Raw genomic sequence first — 17,529 nt, 5'->3', positions numbered from 1 at the left:
TTATCAGTTACAACTCCGTAAGTTAAAGCAGTAATCGATTAGCAAAGAGTAAGCTGTCTGTGTGGATCAGCTTCCGCTTTAAGACCACCTCTTACAACCCTTACATTCTTTTATTACAGGTAAGCATTGTCTATCTTTTTTTTTTATAGCAGCGCATGTTCATTTAAAGGATACGGAATGCTTTAAAAAAATATTCACTTGGTGCAAATGCAAAAATCGAAATGAACGTCTCCGGTTCCTGCAGGCTTCCTTTCCTGTGTTTGCAGGCATTCTCAAGGAGCAGCAGAATGCCTCCTGTTTCTTTAACATTCATTAGGCAAGAGATTTTGTGAACCGTGAACTCACATTTAACTATGCAACTTTCTTAGTACCTCAGGTGCATAACAAAATGAAAACCAGGTCGAAAACCAGTCAGAGTGCAGTCTGCACCTGTTGGTTTGTGGCCAGGGCTTCTTGAATCATGCCCTTTATGAGGTCTTATATGTTTTTAGCATGTGTGCACATGGAACTAAACTGACTATGGGAGTGATGTGCATCACGCTAGAGTTGGGATGCATTCATTTTCTAATTTTACAGTACCTTTTGAGTCTTCCACAAAAGACATGGGTGTGGTCAATCAGGAGGATGTGGGTCAGCATTGGGTTGCATTGAAAGGGGTGCACAAGTGGCTTTGTTTCAGAACAGGATTAATGTGCACTGGTTGTGGTGTGATGCCTGTTAACATTAGGGTTCACTGACTAATGGTGTTGCAAGTCAGGATTAGGGTACGTCAAAAGGGGAGCAGCGGAGCATTATTAGAGTGTATTGACCAAGCTGCTGCAGCTGAGAGTTATGGTGCACGGAGTTGGGAGCTGCAGGGGGAAGTGGGTGGATGCATTATGTCTGGGGCTGCTATAGGCCAGGATTAGGTTGCTGTATTGTCTTGAATCAGCAGGGAAGTATTAGGTTGATTAATTGAAGGGGCTGCTGGGCAGTGTTAGAGTCCACTCAGTGAAGGTACTGAGAGTCAGTATTGATGGTGCATTAACTAGGGGTGCTGCTGGTCATGATTGATGTGCATTGAGTGAGAGTGGTGCAGGTTAGCATTAGTTTGTATTAAGTGGGGATAAAGCAGTTCAGGATTAAGTTCCATTAGCTGTTGTGCAATATTGGTGTGCACTGAATGGGATGTAGACCAGGAAACGTATAGGGTGAGGTGCTGCAAATCAGTATTAAGAAGTATTGACAGGGGAATCTAGGTCAGGATTTGGGCGCACCGACTAGTAGTGATCCAGGTCATGATTTGGATTGCGAACTGTTATAGGACGACAAAGTTGGGGTTCACTGGAAACTGCAGCTCAATATTAAGGGCCACTGACTGGGGTGGTGGAGGTCTTGGACAGGCTGTATTAGCTGAAGGGAAGAGTTGAGGTGCACCAACAAGGGGGAACAAGAGGTCAAGAATGGGGCATATTAGCTGGGGTGCAGTAGGTCAGGGTTGGGGTGCTCTGTCTGCCTGTGTTGCTGATGATAACTTTTGATTCTCCCACAGAAACCAAGTATGCGTTGATTGAGAATGCAGCAGGTCAGTATTAAGATGCATACACTTTGAATTGCTGGAGTTCCAGTTTATGGTGTATTACCCTGGGGGTGCAGAAGGCCAGGTTGGATTTCGGATTATTTAAGAATCGTTTATAGTCTATAAAGAGGAAATTGCCATACCAGGTGATGTACGTTGTGCTGTATGTTCTTGGAGTTCTTCATCAGACCACTTAACTTCTAAGATCAGTAAAATTAGATAGCACCTTGAGGCCCATCTTAAACATAATATACAAAATTGGTCCTTCTGTCTGTCCTGGGCATCGTGTGAGGATACAGGCAGATGAAAGCCTCCCCTCGTCAGAGGGTTTGTGAGCAGTATGTGGAGTATCTCGAGGAATATCTTCAGAACAGTCTAAATGGGTCTTCACATTGTCGTTGTATAACAAATACTCTAGAACCAGAAATGCTGACATGTTTATTAAAAACCTTAAAGCCCTTCCTCCTCTTGTTGAACTAAAACCAATACAAATCTAATTGTATTTTTTTTTAAACTTAAAGCGGACTGTAACAATACGCCCGATTTTTGGCAATTTTTCTGCCCATCTCAGTTTTGCAATCGATTATTAGTAGCCAAGATCAACATCAGAAAAGCTTGAATCTAATTGTAAGCGTATCAACCAGGAATAACGGCTTTCAACTGAGAAGTCCCGAGTCCATGGGAAGCTATCTGTAGGCACACAGTTCATTGACCTGAGAGGCAGAGGAAGGCAGCTTTGGCCTCAGCCTTTGTGACTGGCGTTTGCACAAGTCCACAAGATTCCACTCTTTCACCTACCTTATATAATACCTGTGCATTGCCCCATTTGGAGTTGCTGAGGAACTTGGTCTGCAGTGCCAAATGCAAAAGTATGGTGATGACACGCAGATTCACTCAGTCTCCAACCGGATGTGCCAGATTTGTCTGTGGTGATCTTTAAACGAGCACAAAGATAGAAGCTGGACAACTGCTAGTGTCTAAAATTGGGGGGCCCATCGTAGAACGGGACCGCCCGCCCTAAGGGCGGGGGCCACTGTGGCGGGCGCATCCTGTATTTTTAACATTGCGGCGGGCGTTGCTGAAAGCACTGCCCGCCGCAATGCTAAGAATACATGTTGTGCATTTGAAAGCACAATGTGACAGGCACCGCACGGTGCCTGCCACATTTTTCTTTGAAATGCAGGGGGGTACCATAGGTACCCCCCCATGTGCACCCCCCCGGAGTCCCTGGGGGGCCCGCAACAGGCCCCCGCAGGTAGACTCGCATGCCTTTCCATGGCGGCAATGCCGCCACGGAAAGGCATTCCCCAGCGCACATTGTAATATGGCTGGCAGTGTCAGACGACGCCACCATATTGCAGCCTTTTCCGCCCGGGTCGCCTTAGACACCGCCACCATATTGCAGCCTTTTCCACCCCAGTAGTAAGGTGACCGGGGCGGAAATGCGGCGGACAGTCTTTCTGTCCGCCACGGACCCCCCAGCCATAATAATATGGCGGGGTCATTCCTGCAAGGATGGCGGGCGGATCGCCCCCGCCAGATCGGTGGTGGCTACCGCCGGCCTGGCAGGTACGATCCACCCGTCATCTTAATGGACAACTGAGTTTCTGCTATTGGGTTGCCGAGCTTCACAGTAGCGTTGTTTAGACATAGGTCACTGTACACCACCTCTCAGCACCCTGTGGAGGTGAATAATGTCTGTGGTGTTTCAAAGCCATTTCCAGCTCCATGACCACTTCAAGAATGAGGTGGAGGTTTTTCAAATCCATCCATATAGTTATCAAAAATCTGCTCACTGTTTCACAGTTATTGCTGGAAGCTGTTCACCTTGTCCAGGCTGTAGTAATTCTCATTTCTGTGTACTGTAGAACAATTTATCCGAGATACAACTAAAAGCATTTTCAATATTTGGGCCACTCCATAGCATGCAATTCAAATCATCGGTACTCTCATAAAAATGGCTACAAGTGAAAGGCATAGAAATGGATTAGTTTCATGCGAAAACATAAAACCGCATAAATTATATTTTGCAAAAACAGAGACTCTTTAAACTCAAATTTATAGTGTTTCCAAAATCTCTACCTTACATGAATCAACTCGGACAAAATGTTCCCTGTACTAAATTCCTAAATCCAGTCATATTTAAATCACCCATATTTTAGAACGGGGTAGTTTACCATTTTAACCCCTTCCCCTGCTGGTGATGGAACCGCTCCGTCATCAGCCACGGACGCGCTGTGCTGATGACAGAGCGGTTCCGTCACGGCCTGCTATGCGCGCCTGCGCGGCGCGGATTCCGCGCCTGCGCTGGACGTTCTGTTGAGCGGGCAGGGCCGTGACGGAATCGCTCCGTCATCAGCACAGCGCACCCGAGGCTCTTGATGGAGCTGTTCCGTCACGAGTACGGGAGCGCCGCGTGGCCCCTCCACCCCCTTAGCACTGCGGCACAATTGCCGCCGCAGCGAAGAGGATAATTTACATCCTAGCATGTTTGTGGACAGGTATATGATCGTGAAGTGAGGTGCAAATCAATATGCTTGTAGGGAGATATTCGCTTAAGGCTGAGATTAAGGAATACATAGAAGACAAGAAAACCTTTATAGCATATCCATGTCATTATGTTAGTCCAAACTACAGGCAATCAGGTGCCAGCACCTCTCTAGAACCTTCTCCTCAGAGGCTCAGGCCCTCAGATTTTCGTAGCACAAGAGTGACAAAAGAGTCTAGGAGGAGAAGCGAGCCTCTGAGGGGAGGTGGGTGGGTCGCATGTGAATCTATGAAAGACACAAATACTGGAGAATCACCGTTTACAGGTAAGTAACAATTGTTCTTCTCCAGTACTGGGGTGTCTTTCATAGATTCACATGCTTGAATAGAATAGTGAGCAGTAATAGCTGGCCGCAAGACAAAATAGCAGTGCATTAGCATGAAAATGCAATGAAATGACATAAGCTGCCAGACTAATAATAGTAAAAAGACTGTACAGGCGGAGGGAAAGAAAGAGGCTCACCTTATTTAAAAAGATTATGAAGCACAGCTTGGCCCACTACTGTATCAGCTTCGTTGATCGTCTCAAGGCAGTAGTGCTTCGTGAAAGTGTGCCTGCTGGACCACGTGGCTGCTCGACATATTGGATGAATCGGCACACCAGCAAACAGGGCAGTAGAGGATGACATCGCCCTGGTGGAATGAGCCCTCACTATAGAATGAAGAGGCTTGCCAGCCTTCTGATGACAGAAGGAAATAGTGGAGGAAATCCAACGTGCAATAGTTGGCTTGGTAACCGCACTCCCCTTGCGCATGCGTCCATAAGCAACAAACAGTTGATCAGACCTACGAGAGGGCGCTGTCCTGTCGATGTAGAATTTAAGGCATCTTTTAACATCCAAAGAATGCAAACCCTGCTCCGCTGTAAATTTGGGATTAGCAAAGAAAGTCTTTAAGAACACTGGTTCATTGAGGTGAAAATCAGTTGGCACCTTAGGCACGAACGCCGGGTTGGTGTGAAGTACAACACAGTCCGATTTGAATTGGAGGAAAGGAGGCTGAATGGTAAAGGCGTGGATATCACTCACGCGACGTGAGGAGGTCAAAGCAAGAAGAAGGGCCATCTTCCAGGTCAAAAATTTCAAATCCGCTTTGTGGATTGGCTCAAAAGGCGCCTTCATCAATTGCGCCAAAACAACATTGAGATGCCAGGTAGGAGGAGGACGCTGGATGGGCGGGAACATCTTGAACAGCCCCTTGAAAAACTGCCGAATGACTCTGGAAGAGTGGAGAGAGGAAGATTCATCCTGTCGGAAACGAGATATTGCCGCTAGGAAGACCTTTAAGTCTTTACTGTGGACGGAGCTCTCGCATTGGCCAGGACCTCTCTACATGTTGGCGAAATGTTCAAGTGGGCAAATTCAAGGTGTTCAGGTTCCAGGCCGATAATTTGAGGGAGGAGGGGTCCGGATGACAGACCTGACCCTTGTCCATTGTGAGGAGATCCGCTCGAGGACGAAGGAGGATGGGTTCGCAGTATGAGAGAAGCAGCAGTTCCGAGAACCACGCTTGTCGAGGCCATCTGGGCGCGATCAGGAGAATGTTGCATGGCTGTCTCTGCATCTTCCACAACACTCGTGGAACCAGCGGAATCGGCGGAAAAGCGAATAGATTGCACCAGTCCATCGAAAGGGCATTCCCGCACGACCCTTGATAGGGAAGCCAACTTGCATTAGACTGGCATTTCCGGTTCACAGGGCTCGCAAAAAGATCCATGTCCGGGCAACCCCACAGACGAAAGATGAAGTCCAGAGTCGGCTGATGCAACTCCCACTCGTGGGTCAAGGACGCGGACCTGCTGAGGCAGTCCTCTAGGATGTTGGAGATGGCTGGTAGGTGAACCGCTGTCAAAGCGATTTGGCGACGGAGTGCCCAGTCCCAGATGCTCTGTGCCAGCTGAGAAAGGAGCGGTGACTTGGTGCTGCCCTGCTTGTTCACATACTGCATACTGGTAGTATTGTCGGTTAGAATGAGCACTAATTCTCCCTGGAGGAGAAGATGGAAAGACTTGAGCGCCAGGAAAATGTCCATTAGTTCCAGTCTGTTGATGTGCCAGGAACGTTGAGACAGGGTCCACTTGCCCTTTATAGATAGCCCCTGAAGATGTGCGCCCCAACCTTCCAGGGAGGCATCCGTGGTAAGGTTGAGCTCCGGAGCGATGGTTAGGAAAGAAGTGCTGGCAGTGATGTGTGACGGTTGAGCCCACAGATTTCGTCGTCGGAACGACCGTCGACGCTCCCGTCAACGATTTTGCACGTTTTTTTAGTGGAAACATGCATAGAAGGAGCTGTGGACACCTGAGAGTCAGATCTCGGGCGTAGGCGTAGCAGGAGGAGGTGGAGACACAGCAGGAGCCTTCTGAAGTTGAAGTTTCTTCTTTTTCAGGAAAGGAGATGGCAAATCCTGCACACTGCTACGTTTAGAAGCGGCTATAGACACACCTGACGCAAGGCTTTCTGCATCAGAAAGAGGTGAATCCTTATGCTTCAACCTCTGCAACCACAGGAGGAGACGCCCCTTCCTGTCCTTAAGGGTTTTGGTGGTGAAAGTCCTGCACATTTTACATTTTCCTACCTCATGCTCTGGATAGATACAGTAAATACACTTCATGTGAGGGTCCTCTGAGAAGAGCCCCAATTTCCCAAACGAAGCACATGGTCGAAACAAAGACTTCTTACTTGAAGACATCCCAGAAAAAACTGTAGAAATATTGAAAGAAGTTGAAAACTGAGTAGAGCTCAGGGAGACTCCCTTCACACGACGTGCGGTAGAAAATGTGAGGGCCTGAGCCTCTGAGGAGAAGGTTCTAGAGGGGTGCTGGCGCCTGATTGGCTGTAGTTTGGACTAACATAATGACATGGATATGCTATAAAGGTTTTCTTATCTTCTATGTATTCCTATGTGTTAATGCTAATCTTAGTACTTATAAGTATTTATGGTTTTGGAATGTATGTTATTATGTTTTTATATACATATATTATTGGTTTATTGCTATTTTATTTACCGTGGGGCTCCCACTTCGACGACGGGGAATATTCAAGCATGTGAATCTATGAAAGACATCCCAATACTGGAGAAATTGAGTTCCCTGACTAGAAAGAGGTAGAGCAGCAGTCCTGGTATCCCGGCATGCCAGGATCATACAAAATGGTTACCAATTACGGAGTGCTGCTGCAGCGGCGTCAGGAGAGTAGCAAGGCTTTCGAAGCCTCTGTTTTATGCACCACTTCCCATAACGTCGCCCACAAGGGTCAGCATTGGTGCTGCGGGGAGGAATAACTTTCACATAGGCCGTTCAGTGGCGGCCATCTTGTATTGGGCCCCCTCCGTGTCGAAGAACTGGGCGGGCCCAATCCGGCTGTGTGCCTACATCTGGAGTGGCGGTGTGGCCACACTGCATCAGGACAGTTGGGCTTGTTCCACCTTTGAAGCAGAAGGATCACCTCTTTCTGCAAATTGTTGCGGGCCCCCCTGTGGGCAGTGTGCATATTCCTGCCCATCAGTATGAGTTGGGTATGTAATCAGGCATTGCTGAATTCAAGAAATGCATGTGAGTGAAGGGTTGAGGAGCCCAATGCCCTTAGGGCAGCCCGGAGGAGGAGGAGCACACCTCTGGGGGACTCTAAGGCACCAGAGAAGGACCTATCACAGAGGTTTAGGCCAAGAGCAAGACTTGCCTACACAACCTCAAGGTGAGCTGGACAGCCTGCGACCCCAAGGTGAGTCAGACAAGGGGTTCTGGGGAGAGCTGCTGAAGCCGAAGATCCAACCTTGTCGCTTGGTGGACATGGTAGCACAGCACGGGGGCACAACCCGACCTGGAACTAACACAACTTGCGAGTGGCAGAGTATTGTGCCCCGTCTTGGCCAGGGGGAAGGACAGATTTGCCAGTGCAACTCAGGGGAGCACAATCATATATTACACCGAGCGGACCGAGAGCAACAATTGCATTACAGTGCCTGAAGCCTCTGGGAGCCCAGCAGAGGCGTCCACAAGTGCCGAAGTGATAGCTGCTACACAGGGTAACTGGACAGCACTCAAGGGAAAGATGGACTCGGTCTCGATTGTGGTCAACATACTGCGCGCCAATCTGCACTGGGTGGCTGACAAAGTGAAAACGGCAGAGCTTTCGGTTTGGTGTGCTGCAAAAAGAAGTTAAGACCCTTAAGGAAGAGATGTCCAAAATGTGAACAATGTCCACCACACTAGAGGATACAGTTGAGGATGCGGATGGGCGCTCATGTCAGAATAATCTTCGCTTTCTAGGTTTTCCAGAGGGAGCAGAGCAGACCACACCGGAAAGCTTCCTAGAACCGTGGATCCAACAAACATTGCAGCTGCTGTGCTTGTCCCCCAATTTGTGATTGAGTAAGCTCACCCACCCCTGACTGCTCCCCTTAGGGCGCTCATAGCCAGGATTTTCCATTACATGGACCGGGACATAGTCCTTACAGCAGCAAGAGAGTCTGGGAACGTGCAAATGAAAATCACAACATTTTCACCTATCCTAACTACACCAGGAAAGTACAGGGAAGGAGAAAGACGTTTTTGGAGGTCAAATAGAAACTTAGGGCATTCCACCTCCCTTATATGCTCTTCTATCCAGCCAGACTGCAGGTGGTAGCACATGAGAAAATGCATTTTTTTCAAACACCTGTAGGAGGTGTGGTCCTGGCTGGAAATCTGGGACAAGGTCCATCGAGCATAGTGTGGAACTCAGTGGACACACTCTTCAGGGGTAAGACAGGGCACGCTCGGGGAAAACGTACAGGCACTCTCAGAGCCCCGAGACAAAAGTACCCTGTAGACCCCATGGGTGGTGATGCAAGGGAAAGGCACTCTGAAGGTGGAGGAAACAGAGGACACAAATGGACGGCGCATGCTGGGGAGTCCCAGGCGGCCTCAACAGGGTGAACAATGGCCTGCGAAGGAGGGGACATTTGTGGGGGGCAACTTATGAACAATGGAAAGGAGGTGCAGTGCCTCATAGGGTGGACGGGATGGAAAAGTCATTACAGTACCTGTATGTTATGTTATGCAAACTTATAAAGCGCAAAGCTACCCAAAGGCTTCCCAGTGCTGCGTGAGCCATAATATGCATGTGCAGGTGGTCTGAGAAAATGTGGGTAAAGCCAAGTTTTAAGCTGTTTCCTGAATCAAGTCTCATTCAGTTTTTTTCTTTGCTTAACGGGCATTGAGTTTTATATCTTAGGGACCTTAAATGAAAAAGATCTTCCACCCCATCCGTTCTTTTGAATTCAGAGAACCTTCATGAGTTGATGAGTGTCAGGAGGACCTGGGTACGCAAATGAGGGCCTATCTGGAGACCAACTGGGCACTGCCACCACTAGATAACATGAATGGGAAGCACTGAAGGCAGCTGTCCGCGGGATGTGCTTGGGAAAGGTATACATGGGTAAAAAGGTGACTACAGAATGATCTAACTGAACATGAGGCCCTATTAACCGATCTACAGCATAGAGAGATGGCAGGGGAGGAAATCAGGCGGTTCTCACAGAGACTCGTACTTTCCTGAGAGAAATGGCTGATTGGTTTGAAATATTTACTCAGAGAGATTATAGGCTGCACTGGGAGAGTGATAAAACCAGTAGACTACTGGCTTGGATATTAAGAAGGGATGGTTTAGCTGCATCTGTAATTATGTTGTGGCAACCAGATGGGAGCAGAGCCACAACACCGGCGGCCATCAAACTCACATTCTGCGGCCACTTTGCAGGTGTACAACAGCTTGATAACTACGACCTTGGAGTGGATTGCCTCCTCCTTGGTCAGACTGGAGCTCCCTCAAGTTCCGGGGGTGCTCCAGGAAGAGTTGGATGTGGATATCACCCTGGAGGACCTGAAGTATGCCTTAGAGGCACTGTCAAAAAACAAGTCCCCAGGTAGTGTTGCCGTACCAGCAGATTCCTGTCAGGCGTTTTCAACCCTTTTAACTGAGAAAATGTTGGAGGTGTTCGTGGAGGCATAGTCACGGGGTGAGTTGCTGCAGTCGATGAGGGAAGGTCAGATATGCATGATGCTTAAGCTGGGCAGGGATCCGTCGAAGGTTGCATCCTACAGTCCCCTAACAATGATCAACACAGATGCCAAGGCCCTGTGCAAGATCCTGGTGATGCCGCTGAGACAAGTAATCCATAAGGATCAATGTGTGTTTATAGCTGGGTGCAGCACGGTACACAGTCTGCAATGCCTGACCCATATACTGCACTCAGAGGGTGAGGGAAACAAGGAGGTGGTTCTGGCCTAATCAATCAATCAATCTATTTGTAGAGCGCGCTATATTTACCCGTGAGGGTCTCAAGGCGCTGGGGAGGGGGGGGGGGAGAGAGGGGGGGTGGGAAGGGGAGGGGGTGGAAGCTTCGCTACTGTTCGAAGAGCCAGGTCTTGAGGAGTCTTCTTAAGGCGAGTAGGTCTTCGGTCTGCCGTAGGTGTGTAGGAAGGGTGTTCCAGGCGTTGGCGGCAAGGTAGAAGGATCTGCCGCCTGAGGTTGTTCGTTGGATGCGGGGGACGGCGACGAGGGCGAGGCTGGAGGAGCGGAGCTGGTGGCGAGGGGTGTGGAAGCTGAGTCTGCTGTTCAGGTAGGCTGGTCCAGCGTTGTGGAGTGCTTTGTGTGCGTGGGTGAGGAGCTTGAAGGTGATCCTCTTGTCGACGGGGAGCCAGTGTAGGTTTCTCAGGTGGGGGGTGATGTGGCTGCGGCGGGGGACGTTGATGATCAGTTGGGCGGAGGCATTTTAGATGGGCTGTAGTTGTCGTAGGTGTTTGGCTGGGATTCCGGCATAGAGTGCGTTGCCATAGTCCAGCCTGCTGCTGACGAGGGCCTGTGTCACCATTCTTCTTGTTTCGGTCGGGATCCACTTGTAGATCCCACGGAGCATGCGGAGGGTGTTGTAGCAGGAGGAGGAGACGGCGTTGAGCTGATTGGACATGGAGAGGGAGGAGTCGAGGATGAATCCAAGATTGCGTGTGTGGTCGGTGGGTGTCGGTGCTGTCCCCAGAGTGGTTGGCCAGCAGGAATCGTCCCAGGCTGAGGGGTTGGGTCCGAGGATGAGGACCTCCGTCTTGTCCGAGTTCAGTTTCAGACGGCTGCTCCTCATACAGTCGGCGATGGCCTTCATTCCGTCGTGGATGTTGGTTTTGGCGGTGCGTGGGTCCTTGGTGAGGGAGAAGATGAGCTGAGTGTCGTCAGCGTAGGAGATGATGTTGAGGTTGTGGTGGCGGGCCACTTGTGCGAGGGGCGCCATGTAGATGTTGAACAGCGTCGGGCTGAGGGAGGAGCCCTGGGGGACGCCGCAGATGATGTCTGTGGCTTCGGATCGGAAAGGTGGGAGGCGGACGCTCTGGGATCTGTCGGAGAGGAAGGATGTGGTCCAGTCGAGGCCCTTTCTTGGATACCGGCTTCTTGGAGGCGTGTTTTTAGAGTGCGATGGCAGACCGTGTCGAAGGTGGCTGAGCGGTCCAGGTGGATGACGGCAGATGTTTCGCCGTTGTCTAATTGGCGCCTGATGTCGTCTGTGGCGGCGATGATGGCTGTCTCGGTGCTGTGGTTTCGTCTGAAACCGGATTGCCACGGGTCCAAGATGTTGTTGTCTTCGAGGTGGAGGGTCAGTTGCATGTTGATGATTTTCTCGATGACCTTTGCCGGAAACGGGAGCAGGGAGATGGGCCGGAAGTTCTTGAGGTCCTTGGGGTCCGCCTTGGGCTTTTTGAGGAGGGCGTTGATTTTGGCGTGCTTCCAGCTTTCCAGGAATGTCGCTCTTTCGAAGGAGATGTTGATGATCTTCCGTAGTTGGGGTGCAATGGCTGCGTCTGCCTTGTTAAATATGTGGTGTGGGCACAGGTCTGTCGGTGATCCTGAGTGGATGGAGTTCATGACCTTGCGTGTCTCAAAGTCGCTGACGTTGGACCAGGAGGTCAGGCGGTTGGTGCTGTTGGTGTTCGGGAGAGGTGTGGAGTCTGGCGTGGTCGGGTCGGTCGTGGTGTTGAAACTTTCGTGGATGTTGGCGATCTTGCGGTGGAAGAAGATGGCCAGTGAGTCGCACAGTTCCTGTGAGGGCGGGATGTTGTTGGTGTTGGCGCTGGGGTTGGAGAGTTTTTTTACAATGCGGAAGAGCTCTTTGCTGTCGTGTGCGTTGTTATCCAGGCGGTCTTTTAAGGAGGATCTCTTGGCTGATCTGATGAGGTGGTGGTGTCTGTGGGTGGCGTCCTTGAGGGCTGCGTGGTTGTCCGGTGTGCGTTCGTGGAACCATTTCTTCTCCAGTTTCCGGCGTGCGCGCTTGGAGGCCAGGAGCTCGTCTGTGAACCTGGTGGGTCTCTTGCTGACCTGGTTGTTGGAGGATTTCTTCAGTGGGGCGAGGGTGTTGGCACAGTCGTTGATCCACTGTCTGAGGTTGCGGGCTGCTGCATCTGGGTTGGTGGGGTCAGTGGGTGGGTTCTTGGAGAGGGTGGTGATCAGCTGATCTTTGGTGACTTTGCTCCAGCAGCGGCGAGACATCTGTTGGGTGCGATGGTGTGTGGTTGGTTTTTTGAAGAGGAAGTGAATGCAGCGGTGGTCGGTCCAGTTGTGTGGTCGAAGGTGACGTGGGTGCTTGTGGAGAAGATGGCGTCCAGCATGTGGCTGGCGGCGTGGGTGGGTGCGGTGACGAGTTGTCTGAGGCCGAGGTTGGCGAGGTTGTCGATCAGCGTGGAGGAGTTGGCGTTGTTGTTGTTCTCGAGGTGGAAGTTCAGGTCCCCGAGGAGGATGTAGTCCGTGGAGGCGAGTGCGTGGATGCTGGCGAGGTCGGCGATGGAGTCACTGAAGCGGGCCCGGGGTCCGGGGGGTCTGTAGATGAGAGTTCCTCTGAGGGTGGTGTTGGGGTCGGTGTGGATCCGGAAGTGCAGGTGTTTGGCGGTGTTGAGGGAGTCGTCTGCGTGGGTGGTGACCTTGAGGGTGGACTTGTTGTCGATGGCTATTCCTCCTCCGATGCTGTTGGCGCGGTCCCTGCGGGTGATCTTGTATCCGTCTGGGATGGCTACGGCGATGTCTGGTGCAGAGGAGTCGTTCCACCACGTCTCGGCCAGGAAGGCTACGTCCGGGCCTGTGGTGTCGAGCAGGTCCCAGAGCTCGATGGCGTGTTTGCGTGCGGAGAGGGTGTTGAGGAGTATGCAGCGGAGGTGGTTGGGTCTGGTTCTTGGTGGTTTGATGGTTCTGTCGCAGGTGAATCTGCAGCTGCGGCAGGAGAAGGGTCGGTGGGTGTGTTTCGGGGAGGCCTGGTTGCAGCGTTGGTCTCGGCCAGTCTTGAGAGCGTGGAGGGAGTCGGCGTCGTAGCTGAGTCTGGGTCGGGTGCGGTGGGGGGCGCAGGTGCTAGGGGTTCTGGCGCTGGGCGCGGTCCAGGCACGGACGGGCGCAAACGGCTTGCCTTGGGTGCACCAGCGGCGCCCCTGCTGAGCGCGGCCACGTAGCAGCCGCTTAGCGGCTTCCATATGAGGGGATGTGGGAGGGAGGAGCAGCTGGGAGGCGGGAGTGGGGCGGCGAATGGGATTGCAGGTGGGCGGGGCCGCAGGGATGCAGCGGCGGGAAAAACGGGCGGGTCGCGGGAGAACTGGGCACAGGAAGGAAAAACAAGTTTAGGCAAGAAAACAAGTACAGGCACAGAGGAATAAAAACAAGTCTGGGCAAGAGAGCAAGTTAGGCACAGGGGAATAAAAACAAGTCTGGCCAAGAAAGCAAGTACAGGCACGGGAAAAGTGATTACTGAAATGGACACACAAGGGCGTGCCCCTTGTGGGGTGGCTGATGTGGGGGGGCAGGACCAGGAGACGAGTTCCCTTACCTACTGCGGCACACATCCCTGGTCTGGGAGTGGATTATAAACAGAATACTGAGACAGCCGCCATTTTCTAGGGACCTGGACATCTGGGCATTGAAGCCATTCAAGGACATAAGCTCCATGTCTGTCACTCAATGGCAGGCTGGAGGCTCTAGAAATCCGAGAGATTTGTACCCGGGGAAGCGATTTCTCACATATCAGATGGCCCAGAAGGCCTTCTACCAGGTATGTGGACAATATCTATAATAAGCTAAACTTGCACAAACAGCAACAGAGATCTGGAGCAAACTCACGTCTTCCATACTGGTAGGCTCTTTTAAGAGTGCTTGGTCTGGAGAAGCACAAACTCAGAACGTCCCACAGTGGTTAGGGTTGATTTTATTAATAAAAATGTATTTCTACCCAAACAAATCCTTATTAGCAAAATTAGGATAATGAAAGACTGGGGAAAAAACATAACTTTCTAACCTACATTACGATTGTAACTTATGAACTGCACAGTAACTAAAGTATCTCTGTGACAATAGCGGTAAACCGTTGAGCTATGCACATAAAATACTGTTCTGTGATCTGCATAACACACACTCTACCTTAGATGAGTCAAATGGCCACTAAACAAAAGTACGATCTCTTTACAGAAAGTACATTAATCACCGGAGTTACCGTGGCCCTTTTATTTTTGTCTGAAAACTGTTGGATATATAAGGAACTCTGTAATGCTTTTAAACCGGATGCACTGCTACAAAACAAGCCCCTAGTACCCCCAACCCCCCTCCGCCCCCCGCCTCCCGGGAGATGCCGGATGCCTGGTACGGGCATTTTTCGGCCTTGGTGGACATAGAGGAGCTACATTCTTACATTTTACGTGGTTCTGTGAGGAGGTGCATGTGTACTGGCTGGTAGAACAGCTACGACAGATGACAGGGCTAACAGTGAATCCTGACCCAAGCTGTTCCTACTGGGCATTCTACAACATCCCAAATGCATTATAAATTCCTGCAGCTGTTATTACTGCTAGCCAAAAGCGTGCTTCTATGGTGTGGCTGAGCACATGGAGCCCTATAGTGCCCAGCTGGGTACGGGACACAGTTGAATGGGCTTTGGCCGAGGAAAAGCACCTTCGCTTCTCTCATATAGACGACAAGGTCCATGAAGACCTAGAAACCTGGGTATAATTGCTGAATACCTTTAAGGAGGCATCGACATGGGGCAGAGGGTGGATCAAGGTCTGAGACTGCTGAGGAGGCTTAATCCTCCAAACGAGACTCTCACAGAGAGAACCACCTTGAACAGTGAGGGCATGCTGTGGGAATCTCAGATACATCCACGGGCTAAGGAAGCAATAAGATATTTAAATCCAGGTGAGTAGATGATATAAGGCTGGTGCACCAATGTAAGAGAAGGCAACTAAGGATGGGCTGAGCAGGTCTCCATCTTGGTTATCTGTTATACATGTAATGTAAAAGCATAAATAAAGAATTAAAAAATCAAATAGGTTGAAATTTTGAAGGGACTTGTTTTGAAACCTATGTTTTTGTAAAAGATGTAAAGATATTTTGGAGTCTGTGTTTTCAACGGCCACCAAAACGTCACTCTGAACAGTTTGACAAGGAAACTAATTGTTTGACTTAGGCCCAGGATTATTTTGAAATCCTGATTGAAATCCATTACCTGTCAAGGTGACTTTAATCTACACTGTTCCAGAAGTGGATGCGACCTAAATCCAACAAGCATTGGTAAATGCATTAGGTTTAGCTTATGTGATTAATAATAAGCTGTTTCCTCATCACCGGTCCCTGGGTTGTGCCCTCCGACTTTGTATTCGAACAACTCGGACGCTCTGCAGGTTCCTGGGGAACTCACTACTACAGTTGATGGAGTTACTGTTGGCTCTCGACGGCCATTTTGTATTCCTGCGACACTCTCACTCTCTCTGTGGCCATATTGTTTCACTGCTTCGCTGTGGCTCTGCCTGGTGGGATTCCGACGTTCGGGACAGGGCTGATGCCTCTTCCCCTATTGGCACTGACTATCTGCCTGGTTGTGACCCCGGACTGAAATATTCGTTGATGTATTGATTGTGCGTTCAGTGAGACTTCCACCTATTTCATACTGTATTTCCTGTTCTGTGCGCTGGCCTCTCCCTTCCTTTCAAGTCGCAAGTATTGCGTTCTATCCTTTTTGGTCCCTCTTTATGGGGCGACTGTTGTTTTGCGGGCGGGTGGCTCAGGGACAAAAGTTGCGGTTGATGGCTGCTGAGCCTGTATTTGACTAGCCGGGGGGGATCCGGACCGGAACACTAACATGACGTAGGGGTTTTGGATGGCTGGGAGTCCGGGAGTTCTGGTATTGTACGGGCTCCTCCCCGCTTCCTTCTTTTTGGGAGTGGTAGAACAGCTTGTTCTTTTCTTCCTCCCTATATTCAAGTGTTACAATATTTGTTTCCTGTTCCTCTCTTTCTTCCTTTTCTACATTTTTCTTGCTTTATCTCACCTTTTTCTTCTACTTCCTTTCTTCTCTTGCTATATTTCGGGTTTAAGGGGCGACAGACACTCTGCTAGGGGGGGGGTAGGCCATAGCCTCTGCATGTGTGTAGGGTGGGGGGTTACATTTTATTTTTTGGTTAGTTTCTATGGGACCTGTTTTCGCTTCTTTTCTGTTTTTCCTTTTTTCTTGGTCCGTGTTCAGGCATATTGGGTGAAGGGTGGCGGAGTAGATATGAGTGGGTAGTTGGGACTGCTACCCTGTAACGTGAATATTGTGTGGCCATCCTGCCCGGTCGGGACTGCTTGTTGAGATGTGGATTGTGTGAATCGTAGCTACCGTCATGTCCCACCTGCATGGTCCTTGCTCTTCCTTTATTATTTTACGAGTACGGAACAATACGACCTGACTTTACTAGTTGCACAAAAAAAAACTTGAAAACTTAACCTTAACTACTCCTGTGTCATGGTCTTGCGGCAATTTCCAGTCTGTTTCTTGCTTAATAGCCGATGTGCAGCTGTATTACTATGTCACCGTATTGCATGCTTTCGTGCTACATGAGAGTTCGTGGCCAGCCGGAAGGTTGTGGGCCCGTATTTGTTCTGTATTTCGTGCACAATAAAGGTTTTCAAATTTTTTTTAAAAAAAATAAATAATAAGCTGTTTTTTGTAGCTTGGTGAGTAGTTGTACATTATAAGTTACAGAAGCTCTAATAAAGTGTTATGACTTGTTTGTGTACAAAAAGGCATTATATTAGATGTTCCAGATTCAAAGTGCTACATACTGGAATGAGCTGATTGCGTGAATTTGCCACTGCTCACAAATGTGCAAATTCAAACTAGAGCTCAAATATATTTTGCATGACTCATCAATTCTAGAGTTCTGGTGATCTGCATCTGGTTCCCTGGCTTTTCCCTCTTTGGTTTTAATTGGTTAGACACTTTCATATGTGTGTGCTGTGTATACAACATAATTATAGTACTTCATGGCAGTTTTTGATACTATTTGGTACTTTATTTGCAAAATAAAAACACACATTAATATTAGTGCTGGAAGTCAGGATTAAGGTGCATTGAGTGTGCAGCAGGTCAGGATTAGAGCACATTGAGTG

The 17,529-nt window shown here is 49.6% G+C and overlaps 1 protein-coding gene across 1 annotated transcript in view; it reads left to right on the top strand.

Moving 5' to 3' along the window:
• LOC147748527 (uncharacterized) overlaps positions 1-17,529 on the top strand; it is a 567,546-nt gene that overhangs the window by 112,701 nt on the left and 437,316 nt on the right. Inside the window, exon 3 of the mRNA XM_086936452.1 lies at positions 1,532-1,564. Within this exon, the coding sequence (XP_086792578.1) occupies positions 1,532-1,564 (33 nt within the window). The remainder of the gene's footprint in view (positions 1-1,531; positions 1,565-17,529) is intronic.

This window comes from Lissotriton vulgaris, chromosome 1_1, assembly GCF_964263255.1.
Source record: "Lissotriton vulgaris chromosome 1_1, aLisVul1.2, whole genome shotgun sequence".
Classification (NCBI taxonomy): Eukaryota; Metazoa; Chordata; class Amphibia; order Caudata; family Salamandridae; genus Lissotriton; species Lissotriton vulgaris.
The sequence above is the reverse complement of the archived record's forward strand: the minus strand, read 5'-3'. Positions and strand labels throughout refer to the sequence as shown.